At 42.9% G+C, this 27,983-nt stretch overlaps 1 protein-coding gene across 1 annotated transcript in view; it reads left to right on the top strand.

Moving 5' to 3' along the window:
* Positions 1 to 245: 245 nt before the first annotated feature.
* TARS1 (threonyl-tRNA synthetase 1) overlaps positions 246 to 27,983 on the top strand; it is a 46,731-nt gene continuing 18,993 nt past the window's right edge. The window contains exons 1-10 of the mRNA XM_070743486.1: positions 246 to 420; positions 3,915 to 3,986; positions 7,966 to 8,156; positions 11,241 to 11,364; positions 13,103 to 13,224; positions 22,840 to 22,957; positions 23,646 to 23,710; positions 24,273 to 24,351; positions 25,477 to 25,623; positions 27,143 to 27,241. Coding sequence (XP_070599587.1) covers positions 400 to 420; positions 3,915 to 3,986; positions 7,966 to 8,156; positions 11,241 to 11,364; positions 13,103 to 13,224; positions 22,840 to 22,957; positions 23,646 to 23,710; positions 24,273 to 24,351; positions 25,477 to 25,623; positions 27,143 to 27,241 — 1,038 coding nt within the window. The 5' untranslated portion in view covers positions 246 to 399. The remainder of the gene's footprint in view (positions 421 to 3,914; positions 3,987 to 7,965; positions 8,157 to 11,240; positions 11,365 to 13,102; positions 13,225 to 22,839; positions 22,958 to 23,645; positions 23,711 to 24,272; positions 24,352 to 25,476; positions 25,624 to 27,142; positions 27,242 to 27,983) is intronic.

Raw genomic sequence — 27,983 nt, 5'->3', positions numbered from 1 at the left:
CAGTATGCAACCGGGCATGTTGGCCCGCTCTCAATCTTCAGCCACGGGAAAGCGCCAACCCGGCGCCCGCCAGAGGAGCCAGAAGCGCAACCCAGAAAAGCGCTGCCGGCGCGCTCGCGGATCCTGGGAACGCCACTCCTATGCATCCGAGGCGGGGTGGGGATCCACACGGGTTTTTCCGGCCTTGCCTCGAGCCGCTGAGGCCAGGCCCATCCACCCGGCGTCGGCCTGGCACCGCCCGAAACTCCGCCCAGAGGCAGGGCCGTCTCTCTCGGGCGCCGAGGGGCGGAGAGCTGCGCACAATCCGGCGCACCTCGTTGCATCAGCCGGGCGGACAGCGCTTCCTTGCTGCTACCCGGGCACGCTTGACAGACAGTGGTCCTGCGAACAGGCTGAGGGATGGAAGCGGCCGAGGAGCAGGTAAGCAGCAGCCCCCGCGCCTCCTCTTTCCCCGGGCCCGGCTTCGCTTTCCCGGCTCCTCTCGGGGCTGCCCGAGCGGTCGGCTTCATTTGGGTTTTCAGAGCGCGCCGGCTCTCCAAAAAAGGCGCCCACGCCGGTTGGGTTAAAAAAAGGAGCGGTGGCGCGACTTTTCCTAGGATCGCTTGGCTTCTTCGCCTTCCCTTGCTCCCGACCTCGCAGTGTGCAGGATTACAACTCCCATAAGTCTGCTCAAAAATCAGGCAGGTGAGACAGATGGGGAGATCCCGTGTCTGCTGGCCTGCTGAAACCCGCGTCTAAATGAAATGGATTGAAAGAAATATTATTTTGTTTTTCTCCCTTTCAGTTTTAATTCTTAACAGTACTTTCGTTCTCTTCCCGGGTGATGGGTGGTGAGGTTTTTAGGTATCTTACGTATATTATTATTATTATTATTATTATTATTATTATTATTATTACGTTTTTTTTTTTTTAAGTATAAAACGTATCAGGAAAGACTGAATGAACTCAATCTGTATAGTCTGGAAGACAGAAGGAAAAGGGGGGACATGATCGAAACATTTAAATATGTTAAAGGGTTAAATAGGGTTCAGGAGGGAAGTGTTTTTAACAGGAAAGTGAACACAAGAACAAGGGGACACAATCTGAAGTTAGTTGGGGGAAAGATCAAAGGCAACATGAGAAAATATTATTTTACTGAAAGAGTAGTAGATCCTTGGAACAAACTTCCAGCAGACGTGGTTGGGAGATCCACAGTAACTGAATTTAAACATGCCTGGGATAAACATATATCCATCCTAAGATAAAATACAGGAAATAGTAAAAGGGCAGACTAGATGGACCAAGAGGTCTTTTTCTGCCGTCAGTCTTCTATGTTTCTATGTTTCTATTATTATTATTATTATTATCATCATCATCATCATCATCATCATCATCAAACAGCATTTCAAATGATTGAAATTGTCTCTCTTTATCTCCAACTGTCCAATTGTCTCCTTATCTCATATATCATATATCTTTTCTTCCTTCATATATCTTCTCTATTTTTATATCTTCTCTTTATATATACTGTACTGTAATACTTCATGTCTATTCTCTTCAATATGTATTGTGTATTGGACAAAATAAAAAAAATTAAAAAAAATGATTGATAGCTGTCCAGAGTCCCTTGGGAGTTGGGCGGCATAGAAATGCAAAGGAAGGAAGAAGAAAGAAAGAAAAAAAGAAAGAAAGAGAAAGAAAAAGAGAAAGAGAGAGTAAGAAAAGAAAGAGAAAGAGAGATTGAAATCAAGGGAAAGAACTTTTATTTTTTTCTTATTTTATTTATTCTGTGATTTTTCTTCCTATGAGCTAATCGCTACTTTCATTTTCTCTTCTTCAATGATGGGTGGTGAGCTTTTTGGGGAAATCATGTGGTCATCTATTGTGTATACAGTTCCATGGTGATCAGATTGTATCTCAATGCAATAAAATATATTTTATTTCCTTGTTCCGATTAGAATCATTCCGATCTTTTATTTTTACTCATTCAAAAGTTTTAGATGCTGCTAAAGTCTCAGGACCAAAGTAAGAGATGTTTTAATTGCAATTTTAGGCAATGCTAAATATATTGCAGTAACACAGATGGTTTAAAACATGAACGGAAAAAACTGATCTGTCCTCTTCTTCTTCCCCATTTAAATCCCATTAACATCCTAAGATGAGAGTTAATATGACCTGTAAATCAGGGTCAGAACTATATCTCATTTCCTATATCATTCAAATATAACTTCCAGTTTTTAATAGTAAGGTCGGCCCATGAATGAATGGGTGGCTGCAATTATTTTAAACTGAAATGTTTTTATACTACTGATTCATGTTTGTTTTTTGTTATGAGCTGCCCTAAGTCCTTAGGGAGTTGGGCATTGTGTGTATGTGTACACACACACACACACACACACACACACACACACACACATATAGTGGCTCTATTTTTAGCCATGCTAGTTCAAAACCCAGTGAGGGTATGGCTAGCTGATGAGGTCAGAACAAGGCCGAAATAGATCTATTCTAGTCTCCCTTAATTTTCAAATTCAGCTAAAATGTTACACACACACACATATACACATGTACACACACATATATACACATACACACACACACATACGTACATATGTATACATATAGATATGTATATGTATACATACTGTATATGTTTCAACAAAAACATGTTATGTTATATATATTCTGGCCTCATCAGCTAGCCATACCCTCACTGGGTTTTGAACTAGCATATACTGTATATATATGAAATGTTGAAGGGGTGGCTAAAAATAGAACCACTCTCCTGCCATCATGTCAGATAAGTCAGATAATTTATTTCTAGTTGTGTTGGAGTTGATTATTCATGTTCAGTACAAAAGTTGCATCAGCTACTTACGTTGGGTTTTTTCATTGGCTGAATTGCAAAATACTTTCAAACCAACTTTGGTTATCAGTTTCAATAACTTCCTGTCCCCTTCTTAAGAAGTTAGAGACACCAAGAATAGTTCATCAGTGGGTCAGTTTCGCTTTTCCTTGGCCTAGCCCTAGCTTATTGCAATATCATAACTGGTCTAATCCAGTTCCTCCTTTTGGGGCTATTTCACTTCCATATCTTTCTTTATTTTACATTATTTTGACTTGGAGATGTCTAAATATGCAATCACAATCAGGCTGAACTGCCTTTGACCCTTTTGTGTGTTGTTGGTGTTGCACACACATATAGAAAGGTTTGCCTCTCAATTCCCTATCTCCTCTCAGAATTATATTAAAGTGTAACCCACCATATGTCCCCAAAACTTCCCATTTTTATACTTTGGTTCAGAGTTAGATTCATCTGAATCTCATTTACATCACCTTAAATACTCAAAAGATTTCAAGACCCATCTCTAGATATTCTTTTATTTATGTTAGAACAAGGGAAATTCAAATGTGATAGTTGAGATATCATTCTAGTAATCTTTATGTCAAGATTAAAAATCAGGACACAATTTTAACCCTCAGATTTGTTATTGAGATTTACAAAATCTCAGTACAGTACTTCAATATACAAAATCTTAGTATTTCAATATACAAAATCTCAGTACTTCAATATACAAAATCTCAGTACTTCAATATACAAAATCTCAGTACTTCAATATACAAAATCTCAGTACTGTACTTCAATATACAAAATCTTTTTCTACATGAGTTTCTGACTGATGCCATGATTAGAATTAACTTGGACACTTTCTTTAGACTTCTTAAAAGTGATAACTGCACATTCATATCTGCAATGAGTGTCTTTTTCTCTAGCTAATTGACATACTAAGATTTTATATTCGTTAGCATGCACTTATACTGCTCATTTCATTAGTAAAAAAAAATTCCTTGAAGTTCTTTGTGTTTTTGAACAGGGACCTGATTTATGAAGACTTTGAATTATGTGACTTGATCACTTTCATTTGTTGTTTTAGATTGTTGGGAAGAAGAAAATTCCCGGGGAGAAGAAAAATATGGAAGGAACTGGTGATAGCAGTCGCTCTGAGGTTCGTCTTATCTTTATTTAACACATGCATTAAATATTATATAGTCACTAATATTTGGGCCTTGAAAATTTAGAAACATAAATGTCCTGAATTCATTAAATATTATACTTACACATCTACTTTTTCTGCTCATGATTTTGTCTTCAATTCAAAACAATAAAAAGCAAGTAAAATTTTTCCTGCTGTTTTCTTCCTCCTTCCCCAGTGATAACTGCCTAAACTTACTGTATCTTAAGACCCTTACTAAGTGCTAAAGCCCACTGCAACAATATCGCCAAAAAGGCTTCTAGAGTGGTTAACCTGATCCTACGCAGCTTCTGCTCTGGCAATCTCACACTACTCACCAGAGCCTACAAAACTTTTGCCAGACCCATCCTTGAATACAGCTCATCTGTCTGGAACCCATACCACATCTCAGACATCAGCACCCTTGAAAATGTCCAAAGATATTTCACCAGAAGAGCCCTTCACTCCTCCACTCGAAACAGAAAGCCCTACAAAAGCAGACCATCAATCCTAGGTCTAGAAAGCTTAGAACTACGTCGCCTAAAACACGATCTAAGTATTGCCCACAAAATCATATGCTGCAATGTCCTGCCTGTCAATGACTACTTCAGCTTCAACCGCAACAACACAAGAGCACACAACAAATTCAAACTTAATATTAATCGCTCCAAGCTTGACTGCAAAAAATATGACTTTAGCAATCGAGTTGTCGAAGCGTGGAACTCATTACCGGACTCAATTGTGTCAACCCCTAACCCCTAACATTTCTCCCTTAGACTCTCCACGATTGACCTCTCCAGGTTCCTAAGAGGTCAGTAAGGGGCGTACATAAGTGTACTAGCCTGCCTTTCGTCCCCTGTCCAATTGTCTCTCCTTATCTCATATATATTTTCTTCCTTTCATATATCTTCTCCTCTACTTTTATATATTTTCTTTATATATAATACTGTCTATTCTCTTCAATATGTATTGTGTATTGGACAAAATAAATAAAATAAAATAAAATAAAAGAAAGAAAGAAAGAAAGAAAGAAAGAAAGATACCTGTATAGGTAGTCTTGGTTTTAGCAATGGCAGCTGGGATTGATAACTTGATTGTTAAGCACAGCAACTATACTTATGATCCTACTTCAGGATTCCTTTATTTTTCAGACCTGTAAAGGTCACTAATGCAAGGATTGGTTGCAAAGTTTCTTTTTCATCACTGTTGTAACTGCAAATGGTTGCTAAACAAGGCAACCATTAAATGAGGACTTCCTGTACATAAATAGGTCTTCATGCCCTAATTTGTACAAGTCTATTCATATAAATACACAGATCCTTTCTTTTGCTAAACATACGTCTCTGGGGGATTATTAGATTCTATGTGAAAACAGCCTTGGATCAAAACAATAAGTCCCAAAATTTGTTTCTATCATTAGATGACTGAATATATTTAGGAAATCTGGAAATATTGCACATAAAATTGAAGACTCGCTCCAACATTTGCTACTTAGCAATTTGTGCTTATCAGTACAGACGATTTATTTACTGGTAGTTAAAACAGCTAATTCTAAGTCGATGTGGGATTGTGCTTTGCAAAGATTTCTAGCTGATGGATGTGTTTGCCAATTAAAGAATGGTTGCTTTAGTGGATAGAAATAAACATTCATATTAATACTCAATGTCTTTAGTGCATTTAACACTTTTGAAACGTTTTATGCACCGTGCATGAGATCATTTTTGAGAAGTTGCTCATTTGGGTGTTTCTGTTCTAAGCACCCACCAATTTTATAGTTATCTTTTAAGAATTCTTCAGCATTCTGTGTTCACTGCACTCAGTGACACCGTTAGTCATTTTAGAGCTTTTGGGTGGAGAGGTTATTCATTCTTGAGGTTTATTTCTTCATGAAAATTTTTCAAATCAAATATTTTATGGTTGTAAACCAGTATCACGAACTTCAAGATTTCGTTCAAACTTACTGAAAGTTCTCTCTTTTGGGCCCCCCCCAAAAGAGGGATATAAAAAATTGAAGGCTCCTTGGTGCTCTCTTAGCTTGAGTTGTTTTCCTGCAGTCGTTGCATTACCCAAACTCTAGGTGCACTGGTGATGTTACCTAGTTTGGTACTGAAACTTCTGTGAGACAACAACCAAACTCAGAGAGCACCAGGGACCCCCTCATTTCAACCCCAACTACAAATATTCTTTTAGTGATATATAAAATTCTTTAGACTGCCAAAGAAGATATGGGAAATGTGGCCTCCAGGAAGGACGTCTTTGTGACATCAAAGCTCTGCCCATGGAATTCCCTATTGGGATTCCCCACCTCTTTTCCAGCCTCCAGATCGGCCGAAAACGCCGCCGCTGATCGCAAAAATGGCGCTCCCACCACAGATCGCAAAATGGTACTCCGCTGGGCGCCGCCGCCCAGATGTCACCTTTTAAAACAGCCGGGCGCTTCTCGTTGGCCTCCGGAACCCGAACTTCCAGGTTCGGCGTTCAGGAGAACGTCGAGAAGCCCCCCGGCTGTTTCAGAAGGTGACAGCCAGGCGGCGGCGCTTCTCAGCAGCCTCCCGAACCCGAAAAGTTCGGGTTCGGGAGAACGACGAGAAGCCCCCTGGCTGTTTTAAAAGGGGACAGCCGGGCGGTGGCGCTCAGTGGAGCGCCATTTTGTGATCTGCGGTGGGTTCGTAAGCTGAAAAAAATTCATAAGAAGAGGCAAAAATTTTCCGAACCCTGGGTTCGTATCATGAGGGGTTCATATCACGAGGGGTTCGTATCATGAGGTACCACTATATAGCCGCCCCGAGTTCTCGGAGCGGGGCGGCATACAAATCCAATAAATAAATAAATAAAATAAATACTCTGAATGCAGCTTTTTTCAAAGCTTTCCCCCCCCAGCCCTAACTAGGTGCTAACCATCTTCCCAGCTCTTATCTTGCAGGTTCTTTCATTGTTACTGTCTGCTAAGAATGTTTTCCAAGCTCTAAGTCTTTGCAGGATTGTTTCATTATTCTTAACTTGATCCAAATGTTTCTTTCCAGCCCTAACCTGGTGCTAACGATGTTCCCAGCTTTTACCAGCTTGCAAGTTCTTTCATTGTTACTCTCTGAGAAGAATGTTTTCCAAGCACTAAGTCTTTGCAGGGTTTTTCTTGCTCTACTTGCTCCGCATGTTTCTTTCCAGCCCTAACCGGGTGTTAACAATTTTATTTATTTACTTATTTATTGTTAGAGTTGAAAGGGACCATGCAGGTCATCAAGTCCAACCCCCTGCCTGAGCAGGAATCCTAAAGCACCCCAGCCAAGTGGCAGTCCAATCTCCTCTTGAAAGTGTCCAGAGTTGGGGAGTTCACAACCTCCGCAGGCAGGTTGTTCCACTGGTTGATCGCTCTGACTGTCAGGAAGTTCTTCCTTACTTCTAGGTTGACTCTCTCCTTGGTCAGCTTCCAGCCATTGTTCCTCGTCCAGCTCTGGAAAATAGAATGGCCCCCTCCTCTCTGTGGCAACCCATCATATATCTGTATACAGCTATCATGTCCCCTCTGCCCCTCCTTTTCCCTAGGCTATCCATGCCCAGTTCCCGCAATCTCTCTTCGTAAGTCTTGGTTTCAAGTCCCCTAATCATTTTGGTTGCTCTTTTCTGCACCTTCTCCAGAGTTTCAATGTCTCTTTTGAAGTGTGGTGACCAGAACTGGATGCAATACTCCAGATGTGGTCTGACCAGGGCGTAGTATGTTCCCAGCTCTTACTGGCTTGCAAGCTCTTTCATTGTTGCTCTCTCCAAATAAGGTTTTTTAAAAGCCCTAACCAGGGGATAAAATAATGTGCTAAAACTGGCAAGACTAAGGATGCTAGCCAGATGAATATCTGCTAAGCAGATTCTTTTCCCTATTTTTCTCCCCAAAAGCTAAGGTTCGTCTTATACTCTGGTGTGTTTTATACTCCAAAAAACATGGTATTCATTTTTCTTTACCTGTCTTCATCCCATGCAGCTGAGTCCATGGCCTGCCTATATTAACCAACGCTTGGAAATATACCATAAACTTAAAGCAGAAAATGATGCTCTTCAGGCAGAGAGAGCTGCTAAAGACAGCCAGCCCATTAAGGTGACCTTACCTGATGGCAAACAAATCGATGCTGAATCTTGGAAGACTACACCATACCAAGTTGCCTGTGGAATCAGGTATATTTTAACCTTTTGAAAATTCACAGTGCGTTTATAGTTCATAGATATGTGCAGTCTGCACTGGTTGCCGATCAGTTTCCGGTCACAATTCAAAGTGTTGGTTATTACCTATAAAGCCCTTCATGGCACCGGACCAGGATACCTGCGAGACCGCCTTCTGCCGCACGAATCCCAGCGACCGGTCAGGTCCCACAGAGTTGGCCTTCTCCGGGTCCTGTCGACTAAACCAGTGTTTTTCAACCAGTGTGCTGTGGCACACTAGTGTGCCGTGGAACATGGTCAGGTGTGCCGCAAGAGGGGAGAGAGAAAGAGAGAAAGAGAAAGAAACAAAAAAGAGAAAGAAAGAGAGAGAGAAAAAGAAAGCAAGCGAGAGAGAGAGAAAGCAAGAGAGAGCGAGGGGAGAGAGAAAGAGAGAAAGAAAGCAAGAGAGAGAGTTTGTGTGTGAGAGAGAAAGAAAGCAAGAGAGAGAGAAAGAAAGAAAGAGGAGAGGGAGAGAGAAATGTGAGAAAAAAAGAGAAAATGATTGAGGCAGAGAATGAGAGGAAAGAGAGAGAAAGAGAGAGAGAAGTGACTCTTGATTTAAAGCATATGATAAAAAGCACCCAAAGAATAAGAGAGAAACCCCCCCCAGCCCTCACCTGTTTTTGAAAATGGTTCAAGTGTGTATACACACACACACACACAAGGGGGGGGGGGCAATATGTATAATATGTACTGTCTTAGAGTGTCATTTTGGTTGGTGGTGTGCCCCAGGATTTTGTAAATGTAAAAAATGTGCCGCAGCTCAAAAAAGGTTGAAATTCACTGGACTAAACAATGTTGTCTGGTGGGACCCAGGGGAAGAGCCTTCTCTGTGGTGGCTCCGACCCTATGGAATCAGCTCCCTCCAGAGATTAGAACTGCCCCTACCCTCCCTGCCTTTCGTAAACTCCTCAAAACCCACCTCTGTCGTCAAGCGTGGGGGAACTGAGACATCTCCCCCTGCCTATGTAGTTTTAGTGCATGATATGACTGTATGTATGTTTTTTTAATTGGGGTTCCTTGTTTCTAGATTTTTTAAATGTACAATTGCTATTTTAGATTTTAAATTATTAGATTTGTCAATACATATTGTTTTTTATCACTGTTGTGAGCCGCCCCGAGTCTGCGGAGAGGGGCGGCATACAAATCTAATAAATAATAATAATAATAATAATAATAATAATAATAATAATAATAATAATAATAATTTAATCTTTAATCACATCCTAACTATGTTCTTCTCAGTCATTCTTTATAGCACTCCATTTGTCTGTATTGAGGGAACAGCTTAATGACTTTTCTACATGCTGTACACAGGAATAAACCGATGTTTGTGTTTTTTCATTTAAATGTAACACAGTGGTGCAATTTTAATACAAGATCTACATTTTCTGTGCTACTTTTTACAGTTCGGAAAATATTTTGAGGGGAAAAACATTTAAATAAGACAACTATATAATTTTTAAAAAAATATATACAGTATGTTGTTTTCTAATCCTGTAGATGCCATGTGGACATTTCTGACCTTATAGTTAAAAAGCGGTCAGAAATGGGACAAAAGCCTGTGAATTAGGTGTTGCCAAAAAGAAAAAAAGTATATATAGTCCAGATGTTGCTTTGTGTTTGTGTATTTTATTTTATACTTCAGCATTAGTTATTGTCCTTTCCAATTTAATCTGAAATCAGACACATAGCCAGTGTTGAGTCCCAGTAAAATTTACTCATCAAAGTTAAGAGTTCAGGCCTATTTGTTGTCATTTGTATTTTAGGAATTGTTTTGATTTTTAAAAAGTTGTCAAATCGTGAGTACAGTGTTCTCTCGATTTCCGCGGAGGATTCGTTCCGAGACTGCCCGCGAAAGTCGAATTTCCGCAAAGTAGAGATGCGGAAGTAAATACAGTACACCATTTTTGGCTATGGACAGTATCACAAGCCATCCCTTAACACTTTAAACCCCTAAATTACCATTTCCCATTCCCTTAACAACCATTTACTCACCATTATTACTGGTACTCACCATTGAATAAGACACTTAGTGATCCTGGTATTTATAAACATAATTATTTATTAACAATAATTATTTTTTTTGTTATTTATTTGCAAAAATTATTAGTTTGGCGATGACATATGATGTTATCGGGTGGGAAAAACCATGGTATAGGAAAAAAACCGTGAAGTATTTTTTAATTAATATTTTTTGAAAAACCGTGGTATAGGCTATTCGCGAAGTTCGAACCCGCGAAAGTCGAGGGAACACTGTATATTATTTGGAATTTATCGTAATAGGACTGCTCATCTCGTCAGATGTCACAGACATGCAAAATGACATTCAAACTTAGCCTTTAAAACCATTGATCAGAGTAATAGACCAAAAGGGAGACTTCTATATACTCTAAGTAGGGCCCAACATTTTGAGCACCAGTTCCCAAACTGGAGCAGTTCCATAGAAAAAGTTTTTTCCATGGTCCAGATGGGTGTGGCTTCGCGAGCCGCCTGCATCCCGCAATTTGCATGGATCGTTTGTTGGCCTGGTGCCAATCCACAGACCAGGGTTTGGGGACCTCTGCTCTAAGTGTCCCTGGACCTTAGTAAAAATACACCCCTCACTATTTTTCATGGCAGGGTGTTGCCTGGTATTCGTGTTAGGGCGTTTGTTGCCATTTTTCACCTTGCCTGTTTGTGACATCCAATGAAGCGAGTAGTCCTGTTCTGATAAATTCCAGATAAGATACTTATTATTTGTTTCAAAAATAAAATTTTCAAAACTCCCCTGGAGTTGGGCGGCATACAAATCTTGTTAAACATTAAACAAACATTAAACATTTGACTCATTGCATTATTCCAAAAATACCTTTGTACTAGAAAAAGATACACCCCAAAATACACATTAATAATTCCCTGACATCAGGGTGTATATATATATACTACCTTGTAAAATAATATTTAAATAATGAAAATGAGTTTGGGGATTTTTTTCCCCCTGCTGCCATTGAGAATAAACAAACAATAAAAAATTGTGTAAATATGTACTAACGTGACTATTTTTTTTTGCTCTTTTAGTCAAGGTTTAGCTGACAACACTGTTATTGCTCGAGTGGATAAAATGGTTTGGGATCTTGATCGTCCTCTGGAGAGAGACTGTACTTTGGAATTACTCAAGTTTGATGATGAAGAAGCTCAAGCAGTAAGTCATCATATCAGTTGTATTAAAGGAACATCCTCAGCAGGTGGGAGCACCTTGCTAGCTTTACTAGGATTGGAAGCTAAGCCAGTCCTAGTTTGTATTTGGATGGAAAGATCTCTGGGGGGTACTTCTATATGACCATCTACCTATGTGGTCTCCCCCAAAGATTTAGTTTCAGATATTGAATCAAGCCTCAAACCTGATTGAAAGCAGACTATACAGTAAATAAACAGCATATCAATGTTTGTAGTACTAATAGGAGAAGGAGAACTTTAGGTGTTATTGAAGTCTAAAGAAGGAAGGGTTATCATTTGGTGGGCATTAGAGGTAGGTTCTGTTCGGCTGGACTCTCTGGTATGAGCCTCCCGAAAATTCAAGGGTACAAATTTCACATTTGAAAATTCAAAACAATTTTCCTTATCACAAAATTCAAAATAAACTAAGCACTCTTTTTGTATTGCAAAGAGCACTCGTCCCAAAACAACCTGGTAGTCTGTACAATTCCCTTAATAAGTCCTTAAGTATTTAGCTTGCAGCTGTGAAGTAACGCCACAGCCCTTCTTCTTCCATGAAGTGAAACACACACACACACTTTGCTCTGCTTTGGTTTCAAAGTCGTGAAAAATCAACAAAGTCTGGAGACAGCAAGGCAGTCCTGAAGAATAGCGATCAGATAATCTTCCACAACGGCCAAACCCACACGCTGCTATTTATATCAGCAGCACTAATTTCTGGAGCCCCACCCAAACACAGGTGGCCTCTCTTATCTCCTGTAATATGCCCTCAATTGGTCTCTTCTACGCATTACTCTGCGCCTGCGTGGGTCCAAGACTTCCGCATCTGAATCGACCAAAGATAATGGAGCTTGACTTCCTGGGCTATGTGCCAAGCCCCCCTCTTCCAAGTCACTCCCACCTTCTTCTTCGTCCGAGGAAATTGAACTACCTGACTCTGTCGGCAATAAAACAGGCCTATGACATATTGAAGTTTCCCCTGCATCCATCTCCACATTCCCTGGGGCAGGAGCTGGGCCAGAGCCAACCACAACAGGTTCCTCATGGTTTTATGGAACCGGTAGTAACTTGGTGGCCTGGGTCGCTAAAACATGTCACCATCTTATTTTTTTGCTTTTGCAAAAAACTGGTAAGATTCATACCAATGCTTCTCGCCTTTGGCAACTTCAAAGTTTGTGGATTTCAAACTCCCAACTCATGCTGTCTGAGGAATTCTGGGAATTAAAGTATATACTGTACATCTTAACGTTGCCAAAGATAATAAACATGAATTTGTACTGTTTATTTATCTAAGAAATGTATATGCTGCCCATCTCACCCAGAGGTGGCTCTAGGCGGCTTACAACAAGTCAAAAAGCAACAGGATAACACTTTAAAATATTAGATGTAATATTAACATTAAACTATAATATAGTCTGATACTGTTTTCTTGATGTCACCAGTATATTTCTTATACTTTATAATAATGATGATGCTCCGTAGAAACTATACCTGCTACAGAAAAATTATATACATTTATGAAATCCGAACAAAAAAATGGTCCAGAAAAGTACAAAGTCGACTGCGATGATTACAAAAAATATTTGTGTAGACCTGTGTAGTTCGTGAATGTCTCAGGGTGGTAGGAAATTATGTCGGCAGACTTAAATTTGACAACATAGCATTATTGGAGTCTACAAATACAGGTCTGATCTGTTCTCTTTGGTTTTTTCCCCTTCTATTAGGTGTACTGGCATTCTACTGCTCACATAATGGGCGAAGCCATGGAAAGAATATATGGTGGTTGCTTGTGTTATGGCCCACCAATAGAGAATGGATTTTACTATGATATGTTCCTTGATGATGGGTAAGCTCCCTCCCTCTCTCTCTCTCTCTCTCTCTCTCTCTCTCTCGATATATATATATATATATATATACAACAACACAAAGGTTGGAACCTCAGCCTGAAGATGGTGAATGTGATTTCGCCGAAACGTCGCATAGGGTTTTGCCCTGTGTAATATTTTGCATGTTTACACAGGGCAAAACCCGAACTCAGAACAATCTACATACATATACCCGTGAAAATTTACGAAAACAAATACAGTATATATATATACAGTGGAACCCCGTCTTACGAACTTAATTGGTTCTGGGACAAGGTTCGTAAGGTGAAAAGTTCGTAAGATGAAACAATGTTTCCCATAGGAATCAATGAAAAAGCGAATAATGCGTGCAAGTCCAAAACTCGCCCCTTTTGCCTTATGACAACCGGCATTCTGATCCTTGTTTGGGGACAGGGGGAGGAGGGAAGGGGGACACAGCAGAGGCTGCGTATGGAGCTTTGTGGGTGATTAACACACGTGGGAAGCTGCCTCGCAGCTTGTCAGCCGGCAGGGCTTACACCCTCCTTGAAAGTGTTTTCGGAGGTGGCAGCAAAGGGGAATCCGGAGCTTCGGCTTCAGACAAGGCTCCCTGGCTCTCACTCTGCTGTGTGTGTATGGGTCCCTGAATGCCGGTAGAGAACAGGGGGAGGTTCTTTTCCTTCCCCTTTGCTCAGGGGGACCAAGCCTCTGAGCTCCGGTCCTCAGCGAAGCGCAGGCAATGGAGACGCGGTATAGAGAGAGGTCAATCTGTCAACTAAAGAAGAGGAAAACTGGAGCGCTGGGGGCTCTGAGGATAGCAGGGGGGCACATTTCTTCCATCAGGTTTGGGGCTGCGTGGTTGTTTAGTGCCCTGAAAACTTCACGAGGAAGTTGAGATACGGGCACTCACAGCCTCCTAATCCCCCCGTTTCTTTAAGGCTGCCCCCATCTCTGGCAAGGGAGGGCAAGGGGTGGCTGGCTCTCCTACCCTCCTCTCATCTCTGCTACAATACATTTTCTCTGCAGTTGATCCAAGCGCTGGCAGGGAAGGAACGAACTGAAATGCGAGTCAGGAGTCCTGGAAACGTAACAAAAAGGGGGCTGGTGGAATAATCATTGGGAATGGGGTGTCCTGGAAGTTGGGATGCAGGCTCTCCCAGCCTCCTCATCCCCCCCCCCCCGTTTCTTTAAGGCTTCCCCTCTCGTGCGCAAGGGAAAGCAAGGGGTGGGAAATGCGAGTCAGGAGTCCTGGAAACGTAACAAAAAGGGGGCTGGTGGAATAATCATTGGGAATGGGGTGTCCTGGAAGTTGGGATGCAGGCTCTCCCAGCCTCCTCATCCCCCCCCCCCCGTTTCTTTAAGGCTTCTCATCTTGTGTGCAAGGGAAAGCAAGGGGTGGGAAATGCGAGTCAGGAGTCCTGGAAACGTAACAAAAAGGGGGCTGGTGGAATAATCATTGGGAATGGGGTGTCCTGGAAGTTGGGATGCAGGCTCTCCCAGCCTCCTCATTCCCCCCCCCCCCCCCCGTTTCTTTAAGGCTTCTCATCTCGTGTGCAAGGGAAAGCAAGGGGTGGGAAATGCGAGTCAGGAGTCCTGGAAACGTAACAAAAAGGGGGCTGGTGGAATAATCATTGGGAATGGGGTGTCCTGGAAGTTGGGATACAGGCTCTCCCAGCCTCCTCATCCCCCCCCCCCCCGTTTCTTTAAGGCTTCCCCTCTCGTGTGCAAGGGAAAGCAAGGGGTGGGAAATGCGAGTCAGGAGTCCTGGAAACGTAACAAAAAGGGGGCTGGTGGAATAATCATTGGGAATGGGGTGTCCTGGAAGTTGGGATGCAGGCTCTCCCAGCCTCCTCATCCCCCCCCCCCCCCGTTTCTTTAAGGCTTCTCATCTCGTGTGCAAGGGAAAGCAAGGGGTGGGAAATGCGAGTCAGGAGTCCTGGAAACGTAACAAAAAGGGGGCTGGTGGAATAATCATTGGGAATGGGGTGTCCTGGAAGTTGGGATGCAGGCTCTCCCAGCCTCCTCATCCCCCCCCCCGTTTCTTTAAGGCTTCCCCTCTCGTGTGCAAGGGAAAGCAAGGGGTGGGAAATGCGAGTCAGGAGTCCTGGAAACGTAACAAAAAGGGGGCTGGTGGAATAATCATTGGGAATGGGGTGTCCTGGAAGTTGGGATGCAGGCTCTCCCAGCCTCCTCATCCCCCCCCCCCCGTTTCTTTAAGGCTTCCCCTCTCGTGCGCAAGGGAAAGCAAGGGGTGGGAAATGCGAGTCAGGAGTCCTGGAAACGTAACAAAAAGGGGGCTGGTGGAATAATCATTGGGAATGGGGTGTCCTGGAAGTTGGGATGCAGGCTCTCCCAGCCTCCTCATCCCCCCCCCCCGTTTCTTTAAGGCTTCTCATCTTGTGTGCAAGGGAAAGCAAGGGGTGGGAAATGCGAGTCAGGAGTCCTGGAAACGTAACAAAAAGGGGGCTGGTGGAATAATCATTGGGAATGGGGTGTCCTGGAAGTTGGGATGCAGGCTCTCCCAGCCTCCTCATTCCCCCCCCCCCGTTTCTTTAAGGCTTCTCATCTCGTGTGCAAGGGAAAGCAAGGGGTGGGAAATGCGAGTCAGGAGTCCTGGAAACGTAACAAAAAGGGGGCTGGTGGAATAATCATTGGGAATGGGGTGTCCTGGAAGTTGGGATACAGGCTCTCCCAGCCTCCTCATCCCCCCCCCCCCCCCCCGTTTCTTTAAGGCTTCCCCTCTCGTGTGCAAGGGAAAGCAAGGGGTGGGAAATGCGAGTCAGGAGTCCTGGAAACGTAACAAAAAGGGGGCTGGTGGAATAATCATTGGGAATGGGGTGTCCTGGAAGTTGGGATGCAGGCTCTCCCAGCCTCCTCATCCCCCCCCCCCCGTTTCTTTAAGGCTTCTCATCTCGTGTGCAAGGGAAAGCAAGGGGTGGGAAATGCGAGTCAGGAGTCCTGGAAACGTAACAAAAAGGGGGCTGGTGGAATAATCATTGGGAATGGGGTGTCCTGGAAGTTGGGATGCAGGCTCTCCCAGCCTCCTCATCCCCCCCCCCCGTTTCTTTAAGGCTTCCCCTCTCGTGTGCAAGGGAAAGCAAGGGGTGGGAAATGCGAGTCAGGAGTCCTGGAAACGTAACAAAAAGGGGGCTGGTGGAATAATCATTGGGAATGGGGTGTCCTGGAAGTTGGGATGCAGACTCTCCCAGCCTCCTCATCCCCCCCCCTCCCCGTTTCTTTAAGGCTTCTCATCTCGTGTGCAAGGGAAAGCAAGGGGTGGGAAATGCGAGTCAGGAGTCCTGGAAACGTAACAAAAAGGGGGCTGGTGGAATAATCATTGGGAATGGGGTGTCCTGGAAGTTGGGATACAGGCTCTCCCAGCCTCCTCATTCCCCCCCTCCCTCGTTTCTTTAAGGAGTCTAAGGAGAGGGGCGGCATACAAATCTAATAAAGAAAACTTAAAGAAAGGGGGGGGAATGAGGAGGCTGGGAGAGCCTGTATCCCAACTTCCAGGACACCCCATTCCCAATGATTATTCCACCAGCCCCCTTATTGTTACGTTTCCAGGAATCCTGACTCGCATTTCCCACCCCTTGCTTTCCCTTGCGCACGAGAGGGGAAGCCTTGAAGAAACGGGGGGGGGGGATGAGGAGGCTGGGAGAGCCTGTATCCCAACTTCCAGGACACCCCATTCTCAATGATTATTCGACCAGCCCCCTTATTGTTACGTTTCCAGGACTCCTGACTCGCATTTCCCACCCCTTGCTTTCCCTTGCACACGAGAGGGGAAGCCTTGAAGAAACGGGGGGGGGGGGGGAATGAGGAGGCTGGGAGAGCCTGTATCCCAACTTCCAGGACACCCCATTCTCAATGATTATTCCACCAGCCCCCTTATTGTTACGTTTCCAGGACTCCTGACTCGCATTTCCCACCCCTTGCTTTCCCTTGCGCACGAGAGGGGAAGCCTTGAAGAAACGGGGGGGGGGGGGGGAATGAGGAGGCTGGGAGAGCCTGTATCCCAACTTCCAGGACACCTCATTCCCAATGATTATTCCACCAACCCCCTTATTGTTACGTTTCCAGGACTCCTGACTCGCATTTCAGTTCGTTCCTTCCCTTGCAGTGCTTGGATCAACTGCAGGGAAAATGTACGTAGCAGAGCCGAGTTAAAGACATGGCTTTCCAGGAGCCTCCCGAAGCCGAACGCCAAACCCGAACTTCCGCTTTCGGCGTTCGGAGGCTCCTGGGAAGCCGCCCGGCTATTTTAAAATGTGACCGCCGGGCTGGGGGGCTTCCAAGCACCCCGCCCGAACCCCGAACTTTTGCCAAACTTCCGGGTTCGGGGTTGGGGGGGTGCTGGGAAGCCCCCCAGCCCGGCAGTCACCTTTTAAAACAGCCGGGCGGCTTCCCAGGAGCCTCTGAACGCCGAACCCGGAAGTTCGGGTTTGGCGTTCGTAACTCGAAAAAAGATCGTAAGAAGAGGCAATTTTTTTCTGAACCCCGGGTTCGTATCACGAGTTGTTCGTAAGACGAGGGGTTCGTATCTTGAGGTACCACTGTATATATATATATATATACAGTGATCCCTCGGTTAGCGCGGGGGTTACGTTCCAAGACCTCCCGCGCTAACCGATTTCCGCGTTATACTGGATGCGGAAGTAAAAACACCATCTGCGCATGTGCGCCATTTTTTTCATGGCCGCACATGCGCAGATGGTGGAGTTTGCGTGTGGGCGGCGGGGAAGACCAAGGGAAGGTTCCTTCAGCCGCCCAACAGCTGATCTGCTCCGCAGCGCGGAAGCAGCGAGGAGCCGAAGATGGGGTTTCCCCGTTGCCGCGCTGCGGAGCGGATCAGGTGTTGGGCGGCTGAAGGAACCTTCCCTTGGTCTTCCCGCCGCCCAGGCAAAGGGGAAACCCCAAGATCACTTGCCGCTTGCCGCTTGCCAGTCCACGCCCCCCCTGGATGAGCGGCCCCCGCATGGCCCCAGCGCCGGACTCCGTTGCCGAACGCCGAAACCGGAAGGGGCGAGGTGGGGGGGGGGAGAACGGGAGGCTCAGCATTCCGTCAGTCGCAGCGCTGGCTGTCAACTTTTCTTTTTAGCACTGGGGAGGCAAGTCAGCTCCTGCCCAGTTTTAAAAAGAAAAGTTGACAGCCAGCGCTGCGGCTGACGGAATGCTGAGCTTCCCGTTCTCTCTCCGCCCCCTCGCCCCTTCGCCCCCCTTTGTTCCTAGGAGAAGTGCTGGTGAGGAGCAGAAGGTCTGTCTTGCCTCAATCCCCAGCACTTCTCCTAGGAACACAGGGAGGCGAAGGGGCGAGGGGGGGGAGAGAAAACGGGAGGCTCAGCATTCCGTCAGTCGCAGCGCTGGCTGTCAACTTTTCTTTTTAGCACTGGGGAGGCAAGTCAGCTCCTGCCCAGTTTTAAAAAGAAAAGTTGACAGCCAGCGATTGTTCCGCTGCCGCCAGCATGGCCTGGCTGGCAGCGGAAGATGTAACGGAGCCCACGGGGGATTCGCCTTCCTCCCACCCGCACCCGAGACTGATTGTGGGCTCCTTCGCAACCTCGGAGAGCTTCCAGGGCATGAAAGCTCACGAAAACCAGGAAGCTCTCCGAGGTTGCGAAGGAGCCCACGATCAGTCGGCTGCGGGCGGGAGGAAAGCGAATGCCACGGGGCTGGGCTCGGCTCCCCCCTCGGCTCCCCCCCTTACCAGCCCCGCCGCGGAAGGCTCCATTCTGTTCCCTGCCGGCCCGATTGAGCGGCCGGCGGTCTCCATTCAGGGAACAGAATGGAGCCTTCCGCGGCGGGGCTGGTAAGGGGGGGAGCCGAGGGGGGAGCCGAGCCCAGCCCCGTGGCATTCGCTTTCCTCCCGCCCGCAGTTGACGTCCACCCCCTCCTCGGTGTCCCCGGCACCCAGCGTCCCCACGCCGCCTCCACCTCCTGGTAATGCGCCCGACCTCTGCCTCTCTCTTTCTCTCTCATATACCACGCCGGCAACAGGGAGAGAAAGAGAGAGAGAACTAGCGTGGACTTATTTTTTATTTTTTAATATTTTATTTTTTTAAGTAATATTTTTTGAAAAACCGCGTTGCAGCGTTTCGCGCTAATCGAGACCGTGCTAATCGAGGGATCACTGTGTGTGTATATATATATATATATATATATATAAAAATTATTATTAATTATTAATTTATTTATTAACTGGAATGGCAGCAAGTGATTGCTAACAGGTTGGGTAGCATAAAAAATGCACCCTAAAATAACGGCACTATATATATATATGTCAAATGTTTTTTTAGCTATATATATACATAGAATAGAATAGAATAGAACAGAACAGAATAGAATTGTATTGGCCAAGTGTGATTGGACACACAAGGAATTTGTCTTGGTGCATATGCTTTCAGCGTACATAAAATAAAAAGATACATTTGTCAAGAATCATGTGGTACGACACTTAATGATTGTCATAGGGGTCAAATAAGCAATGAAGAAGCAATATTAATAAAAATCTTAGGATATAAGCAACAAGTTACAGTCATACAGTCAACATGGGAGGAAATGGGAGATAGGAATGATGAGAAAAACTAGTAGAATAGAAGTGCAAATTTAGTAGAAAGTCTGACAGTGTTGAGGGAATTATTTGTTTAGTAGAGTGATGGCGTTCGGAAAAAACCTGTTCTTGTGTTATATACATATAGTGCCCTTATTTTAAGGTGTGTTTTCTTTTTCTACCCAACCTGTTAGCAATCACTTGCTGCCATTCAAGTTAATAAATAAATTAATAAATTGTTAATAAAACCAATTTAACTACAACGTGTCCAGCTTGGTGTACCTGATCTAACAGAATCCATTTTCTAGAGTGGATTTTTTACCATAAACCAGAAGTAAATGTTGGTTTCTTCTCCAACACTGGAAGTTTTAAAGAAGATGTTGGATAACCATTTGTCTGAAGTGAGGTAGGGTTTCCTGCCTAAGCAGGGGGCTGGACTAAAAGATCTCCAAGCAGGGGTGAAATCTAAAAATTTTCCTTATCAGTTCTGTGGGTGTGGCTTCAGAGGGCGTGGCTTGGGGGTCAGGGGACTCATTTAGTGTGCTGGATGGTCAGGTGACCGGGTGGGCATGGTTGGTGGTCAGATGACAGAGTGGGCATGGTCAATAGTAAAATGTGGTGAAACTCATTTAACAACACTCGTGCTTAGCAACCAACTTTGCCTACCCCTGTTTTAAACCATCCATGTTACTGCAATATATTTAGCATTGCTTAAAATTGCAATTAAAACATCTCTCAGTTTGGTCCAGAGACCTTAGCGGCATCTAAAACTTTTGAATGAGTAAAAATAAAAGATCGGAATGATTCTAACCGGAACAAGGAAATAAAATATATTTTATTGCATTGAGATACAATCTGATCACCACAGAAATGTACTGTATACACAGTAGGTGACCACATGATTTCCCAAAAAAGCTCACCACCCATCATTGAAGAAGAGAAAACGAAAGTAGGAATAAACTCAGAGGGAGAAAAATCACAGAACAAATAAAATATAATAAAAGTAAAAGTTATTTCCTTCAAATTCAATCTCTCTCTCTCTCTCTGTGTGTATTTGTGTATCTATACAAGGAGAAAAATGTAAATCCCAATTTCCTGTCTGAATGAAATTAGGATGTAATGACAGATAGTCCTTGATTTATGACCACAATAGGCAGAAGTAAAATTCAGTAGGTTCTGACCAGTTTTGCAGAATTGGTAGCGGAAACATAGAAACATTGACTGCAGAAAAAGACTTCATGGTCCATCTAGTCTGCCCTTATACCATTTTCTGTATTTTATCTTAGGATGGATATATGTTTATCCCAGGCACGTTTAAATTCAGTTACTGTGGATTTATCTACCACATCTGCTAGAAGTTTGTTCCAAGGATCTACTACTCTTTCAGTAAAATAATATCTTCTCATGTTGCTTTTGATTTCCCCCCCAACTAACTTCAGATTGTGTTCCCTTGTTCTTGTGTTCACTTTCCTATTAAAAACACTTCCCTCCTGGACCTTATTTAACCCTTTAACATATTTAAATGTTTCGATCATGTCCCCCCTTTTCCTTCTGTCCTCCAGACTATACAGATTGAGTTCATTAAGTCTTTCCTCATACATTTTATGCTTAAGACCTTCCACCATTCTTGTAGCCCGTCTTTGGACCCGTTCAATTTTGTCAATATCTTTTTGTAGGGGAGGTCTCCAGAACTGAACCCAGGAAATTTTGAGTAGTTCTGAGAACTGGTAAATACCACCTCTGACTGAGCCCCCCTCCATCTATTCTCTGCCTCCCGAGTTTCATCTGATTTGGAGGAAATTTTTTGCAGTAACCATTCCCTGCCACGTCCACCAAGCCATGCCCACGGAACCCATGGTCTTAGGCGACCCCTGTAAAACGGTCGTTTGACCCCCAAAGGGGTCCCTACCCCTGGTTGAGAACAATTATTATAAGGGGATTCCTTGAACTACTGTGAGTTTATTTCTGCATCTTTTTGATGACTTTGACTCCGTTTTTCTGCGCGGGGCGTTTAATAAGGATTTCAGCTCCTACTAAATGGTCATAAAACTTTTACCTGCAAAGTTTATTGTTTCTGGGGTTTTTGCCAGATATTGCCTGTAAAAGGTGTAAAATAAAATATACACTGTTGTTTTGTTGATGGAGCTTTTCAAACTAAAAGTTTGCCCAGGTTCGCCTGGTGCACCAGTTGCGGCCCTATTTGGACCGGGAGTCACTGCTCACAGTCACTCATGCCCTCATCACCTCGAGGCTCGACTACTGTAACACTCTCTACATGGGGCTACCTTTGAAGAGTGTTCGGAAACTTCAGATCGTGCAGAATGCAGCTGCGAGAGCTATCATGGGCTTTCCTAAATATGCCCATGTTACACCAACACTCCGCAGTCTGCATTGGTTGCCAATCAGTTTCCGGTCACAATTCAAAGTGTTGGTTATGACCTATAAAGCCCTTCATGGCACCGGACCAGAATATCTCCGGGACCGCCTTCTGCCGCACGAATCCCAGCGACCAGTTAGGTCCCATAGAGTTGGCCTTCTCCGGGTCCCGTCAACTAAACAATGTCGGTTGGCGGGGCCCAGGGTAAGAGCCTTCTCTGTGGCGGCCCCGACCCTTTGGAACCAGCTCCCCCCAGATATCAGAGTTGCCCCCACCCTCCTAGCCTTTCGTAAGCTCCTTAAAACCCACCTCTGTCGTCAGGCATGGGGGAATTGACACTTTCCCTCCCCCTAGGCTTATAAAATTTATGCATGGTATGCTAGTATGTATGATTGGTTTCTAAATTGGGGTTTTTAAATTAGCTTAAATATTAGATTTGTTTACATTGTATTATTATTGCTGTGAGCCGCCCCGAGTCTGCGGAGAGGGGCGGCATACAAATCTGATTAATAAATAAATAAATAAAATAATAAATTTTCTTTCTACTTTGCCCTTCAGTGCAGGGCAGCCCGCATTGATCTGGCCATTTGCTTTTAGTGATGACTGTATAAGAAGCAAACAAAAAACTCAAACCCAGAGGTCAGTCAACAATAAGCACAATTGATATTGATCCATCTTTGTTTGTTTCAGGGGTGTATCCAGCAATGACTTCCCTGCCATTGAATCCTTGTGCAAGAAAATCGTGAAAGAGAAACAAGTTTTTGAGCGACTGGAAATTAAGAAGGAAACTTTACTTGAAATGTTTAAGGTAGACCCTAAAATATGCTCTCGTGCCAACTTCTAGTTACTAAAGGAGCAGTTAGGTACTTTTGCAACACCTTTAATCATATGACACAATTCAACTGATTTTTATGATTCAGTTTATTTATTTATTTATTTATTTATTTCATTTATTGGATTTGTATGCCACCCCTTTCTGTCGACTCAGGGGAGCTAACAACAGTGATAAAAACAGAATGTAAAAATCCAATACTGTACTAAAACAACTAAAAACCCTTATTGTAAAACCAAACATCCATATACAGAAACATACCATGCATGAATTGTAAAGGCCTAGGGGGAAAGAATATCTCAGTTCCCCCATGCCTGATGGCAGAGGTGGGTTTTAACGATGTATGGCCATAATCGATAGGTTCCATTACAGTGGTATGTCAAGGACTACCCCTAATAATGCTGTCTCATAGGATTCTGAGATGTTAAGTGAGAGTCTTATGGTTTCCTAATCTTTGGAATATAAAGGGAATACAAGAAGAAATGCATGATTAAATTCATAGTGAAAGTTTTGTGGAAAGCTCAGATGCAATTGGCTATTTTTCAAAGAATAGCAAGACACATTTCTTATGGGTAGATAGAAAAATGTTTGCTTCACCATCAAGAAATTGTATCTTAAAATTAACATTAATTCTATTTTTTTTAAAAAATGTCTTTTCAAACAGTACAATAAATTCAAGTGTCGGATCTTAAATGAAAAAGTCACCACTCCAACTACCACTGTATACAGGTAAAACAAAAGGCAAACACCCACCTAGCCTGGATTTTCTATTACTAAATGTAGAGTCCCCAGTTTGTTTGTTTTTAAATGTTCCCACTTGTAATTTGGAAAGTATATTATAGACCCTTTCACAAAATACCTACCATGGAGTATCTACCCAGTCATAATACCACTATATAAAATATGGCCAATTACCATTACATACCTTAATCCAGTGTATTGTAACATGGTAACTTTACGATATGTGGACTTCAACTCCCAGAATTCCCCAGCCAGCAATGGGAATTCTAGTCCACATCTCTTAAAACTGTTATAGTTGAGAAACACTGCTGCGATCCCTCAGGATATTGTCTGATCATTTACCTTTCTCTGTTTTTTGGGCAGGAGGGCATAGTTCCAAAGAAACCCCTGATCTGCAGCAATCTACTGTTTTATTTTATAAGAATGTCAGTCTTGATATTATTAGAGGCTGATTGATTGCTGCTCATTTACTTTCCTTTTAGAAAAAAAATATAAAGTCAGTGTCTTATGAGACAATTTCAAGAAACTGAACCATATCATTATCTTTTAGGTGTGGCCCTTTGATTGATCTTTGTAGAGGGCCCCATGTCAGACATACTGGGAAAATAAAAGCCTTAAAAATACATAAGGTAAGAAATTAAATTTCATCCTGTAATTATAGTATATGTGGCTAGATTCTCATGACGAGAGCTTTGGGGCAATTTATCTGGTTGAGTTTTTAAAATCTAGTCAAAACTTCCATAGGAAGATGCATTGATTTGGTTTAAACTTAGAATTATTGGCATTTAGTTTGGAACAACTGCAGTGCAAAAAAATGTTTTTAGAACATCTGCCTCTCTTAGTGAAATCAAGAAGAACTATTTAACTTTTAAAATGCCTTGGAATACTTTGCTTTCATTGAAATCAGCAGGTCCTTTATGGGAATAAGTTGAGCCCCTGTGTTGTTTTTTGCTTTTTTCAGCTGTAATTTTTTAAAAAAGTACTGTATTTTAAAATATTCCACAAATAGGTTTGAGAAATATTTTCTTAGTAGATGTGTTTATTTTTTTTTAAAAAAATAGTCTTTACTAATTACATACATTAAAAAAGAAGTACAAACAACAACTAAGGAAAAAAGGAAAAAGAAAGAAAAGGAACAAACAAATATAATATAAACATCTATAGTGCATTATAAAGGGGATCATAGCTAAAGACAATAAAGAAAGTTTAAGTAATATATTCAATACATACATTTGTTCGTATTAGACCAAAGAAATAAACTATATTTCTAACTTATTCTATATCTTCATGAAACTATTTTGTATTAAATTTTCCTATATAATGGAATTGGTTTCTATCCCTTCTTTATAAAATTTCTAGAATTTCTATCTAAACTTTACATAGAGGACTAAATTGTCAGCCATGTTGTTGACACTTGGTTATAGCGACTTGATAGCAGAGTTTCTGTAACAAGTCCATCTTGTTCTCTTACTTTTTTGTATGTCATTTAGTTTGTCATCGATCGATATTTTATGAATTCATAAGTTCATGGGGTGGGGTGGTAGATGTGTTTATTGTTGCACGTAGCTGTCTTCATGTTCCCTTTCATCAAAGTGTTATTTAAGAGATTGGCACATCATAAGATTTATCCTAAATTATTTCTGAAGTGTAGCAAATGCATATGTTTAAACAGACTGAATATGTAAATGAAATCTGTAATTACTTAAAATTGTTTTATGACACTATTTGTTACTGAATCTTTTCTATAACTCCAGAATTCTTCTACCTATTGGGAAGGAAAGTCTGATATGGAAACCTTGCAAAGGATTTATGGCATCTCCTTCCCTGATGCTAAGATGCTGAAAGAATGGGAGAAGTTCCAAGAAGAAGCAAAGAACCGGGATCATAGGAAAATTGGACGGGTAAGAGGAATTTCTCGCTCACTTGGATATCTGATGAGAAATATCTCCTAAGGTTGAGATCGGTTTGAGATCTTTTGTCTTTGCATGTCTTTGGGGGACATAATCGAAACATTTAAATATGTTAAAGGGTTAAATAAGGTTCAGGAGGGAAGTATTTTTAATAGGAAAGTGAGCACAAGAACAAGGGGGCACAATCTGAGGATAGTTGGGGGGGAAATCAGAAGCAACATGAGAAAATATTATTTTACTGAAGGAGTAGTAGATCCTTGGAACAAACTTCCAGCAGTCGTGGTTGGTAAATCCACAGTAACTGAATTTAAACACGCCTAGGATAAACATATATCCATCCTAAGATAAAATACAGGAAATAGTATAAGGGCAGACTAGATGGACCATGAGGTCGTTTTCTACCGTCAATCTTCTATGTTTCTAAGCCATAATGTACCATCCCTCCGTTTGAAGAAGTCATCTCTCAACCCTGATTAACTTCTACCTAGTCTCTATTTTGGGGAAGATTTTGGAGAAAGGGAGAGGATATTATTAAGTAAATCATGCAGGAAACAGATTCTCTGTATCTCTTTCAGCCAGGTTGCAAGACTTGGTTTTTAAAGGGTGCAGCATGTTAGTATTGGGGATGGTGCCAACTTTATTTCTGATTTAAGGGATTTTTTTTAGTGGTTTTACTTGTTCCTTAATTACATCTTATAATTTGTGATGCACTTGGTTTTAGTGGTTTGTGGGACATGATTTAGGGGTAGTGATTTCTGACAGTCTCAAAATGGGTGAACAGTGCAGTGAGGCGGTAGGGAAAGCAAGTAGGATGCTTGGCTGCATAGCTAGAGGTATAACAAGCAGGAAGAGGGAGATTATGATCCCGCTATATAGAGTGCTGGTGAGACCACATTTGGAATACTGTGTTCAGTTCTGGAGACCTCACCTACAAAAAGATATTGATAAAATTGAACGGGTCAAGAATGGTGGAAGGTCTTAAGCATAAAACGTATCAGGAAAGACTTAATGAACTCAATCTATATAGTCTGGAGGACAGAAGGAAAAGGGGGACATGATCGAAACATTTAAATATGTTAAAGGGTTAAATAAGGTCCAGGAGGGAAGTGTTTTTAATAGGAAAGTGAACACAAGAACAAGGGGACACAATCTGAAGTTAGTTGGGGGAAAGATCAAAAGCAACATGAGAAAATATTATTTTACTGAAAGAGTAGTAGATGCTTGGAACAAACTTCCAGCAGACGTGGTAGATAAATCCACAGTAACTGAATTTAAACATGCCTGGGATAAACATATACCCATCCTAAGATAAAATACAGAAAATAGTATAAGGGCAGACTACATGGACCATGAGGTCTTTTTCTGCCGTCAGACTTCTATGTTTCTATGATCATAATCAATGTAGCAGCAAATGTGATCTTAGAAAAGAATTGTTCATCTGAATATTTTCCAACCATAGTGCAATAAAGAGAAAATAAATAGAAAAACTTTTTTTTTTTTAATCCCAAAGGATCAAGAACTCTTTTTCTTCCATGAACTCAGTCCTGGTAGCTGTTTCTTCCTTCCGAAGGGTGCTTACGTCTATAATACACTGATTGGATATATCAAGGTAAGTCATAACAATTCATTTCTTTAGTATCAAGTAGCACTCCTTGCTTCAGTTCTTCATACAGTAGTTTAGATATCTCCTTGCTGCAGGAGAAATGACCCTGGCTGCATTACAGCTTTTACACAATGTTCAGGTTTACACTAATCATGCTACCGTGGTCAATGCGGCTTTCGATACCATCGACCATGGTATCCTTCTGCACAGGCTGGAGGGGTTGGGAGTGGGAGGCACTGTTCTTCAGTGGTTCTCCTCCTACCTCTCCGGTCGGTCGCAGTCGGTGTTAGTGGGGATCAGAGGTCGACCTCTAGGTTGCTCCCTTGTGGGGTACCTCAGGGGTCGGTCCTCTCCCCCCTGCTATTTAATATCTACATGAAACCACTGGGTGAGATCATCCAAGGGCATGGGGTGAGGTATCATCAGTATGCAGATGATACCCAGCTCTACATCTCCACCCCTTATCCAGTCAGCGAAGCAGTGGAAGTGATGTGCTGTTGGGGCCTGGATGGGTGTCAACAGACTCAAACTCAACCCTGATAAGACGGAGTGGCTGTGGGTTTTGCCTCCCAAGGACAATTCCATCTGTCCGTCCATCACCCTGGGGGGGGGGGGGGAGTCATTGACCCCCTCAGAGAGGGTCCGCAACTTGGGCGTCCTCCTCGATCCACAGCTCACATTAGAGAAACATCTTTCAGCTGTGGCAAGGGGAGCGTTCGCCCAGGTTCGCCTGGTGCACCAGTTGCTG

The sequence above is a fragment of the Erythrolamprus reginae genome, chromosome 2 (genome assembly GCF_031021105.1).
Source record: "Erythrolamprus reginae isolate rEryReg1 chromosome 2, rEryReg1.hap1, whole genome shotgun sequence".
Taxonomy (NCBI): Eukaryota; Metazoa; Chordata; class Lepidosauria; order Squamata; family Dipsadidae; genus Erythrolamprus; species Erythrolamprus reginae.
The sequence above is the reverse complement of the archived record's forward strand: the minus strand, read 5'-3'. Positions and strand labels throughout refer to the sequence as shown.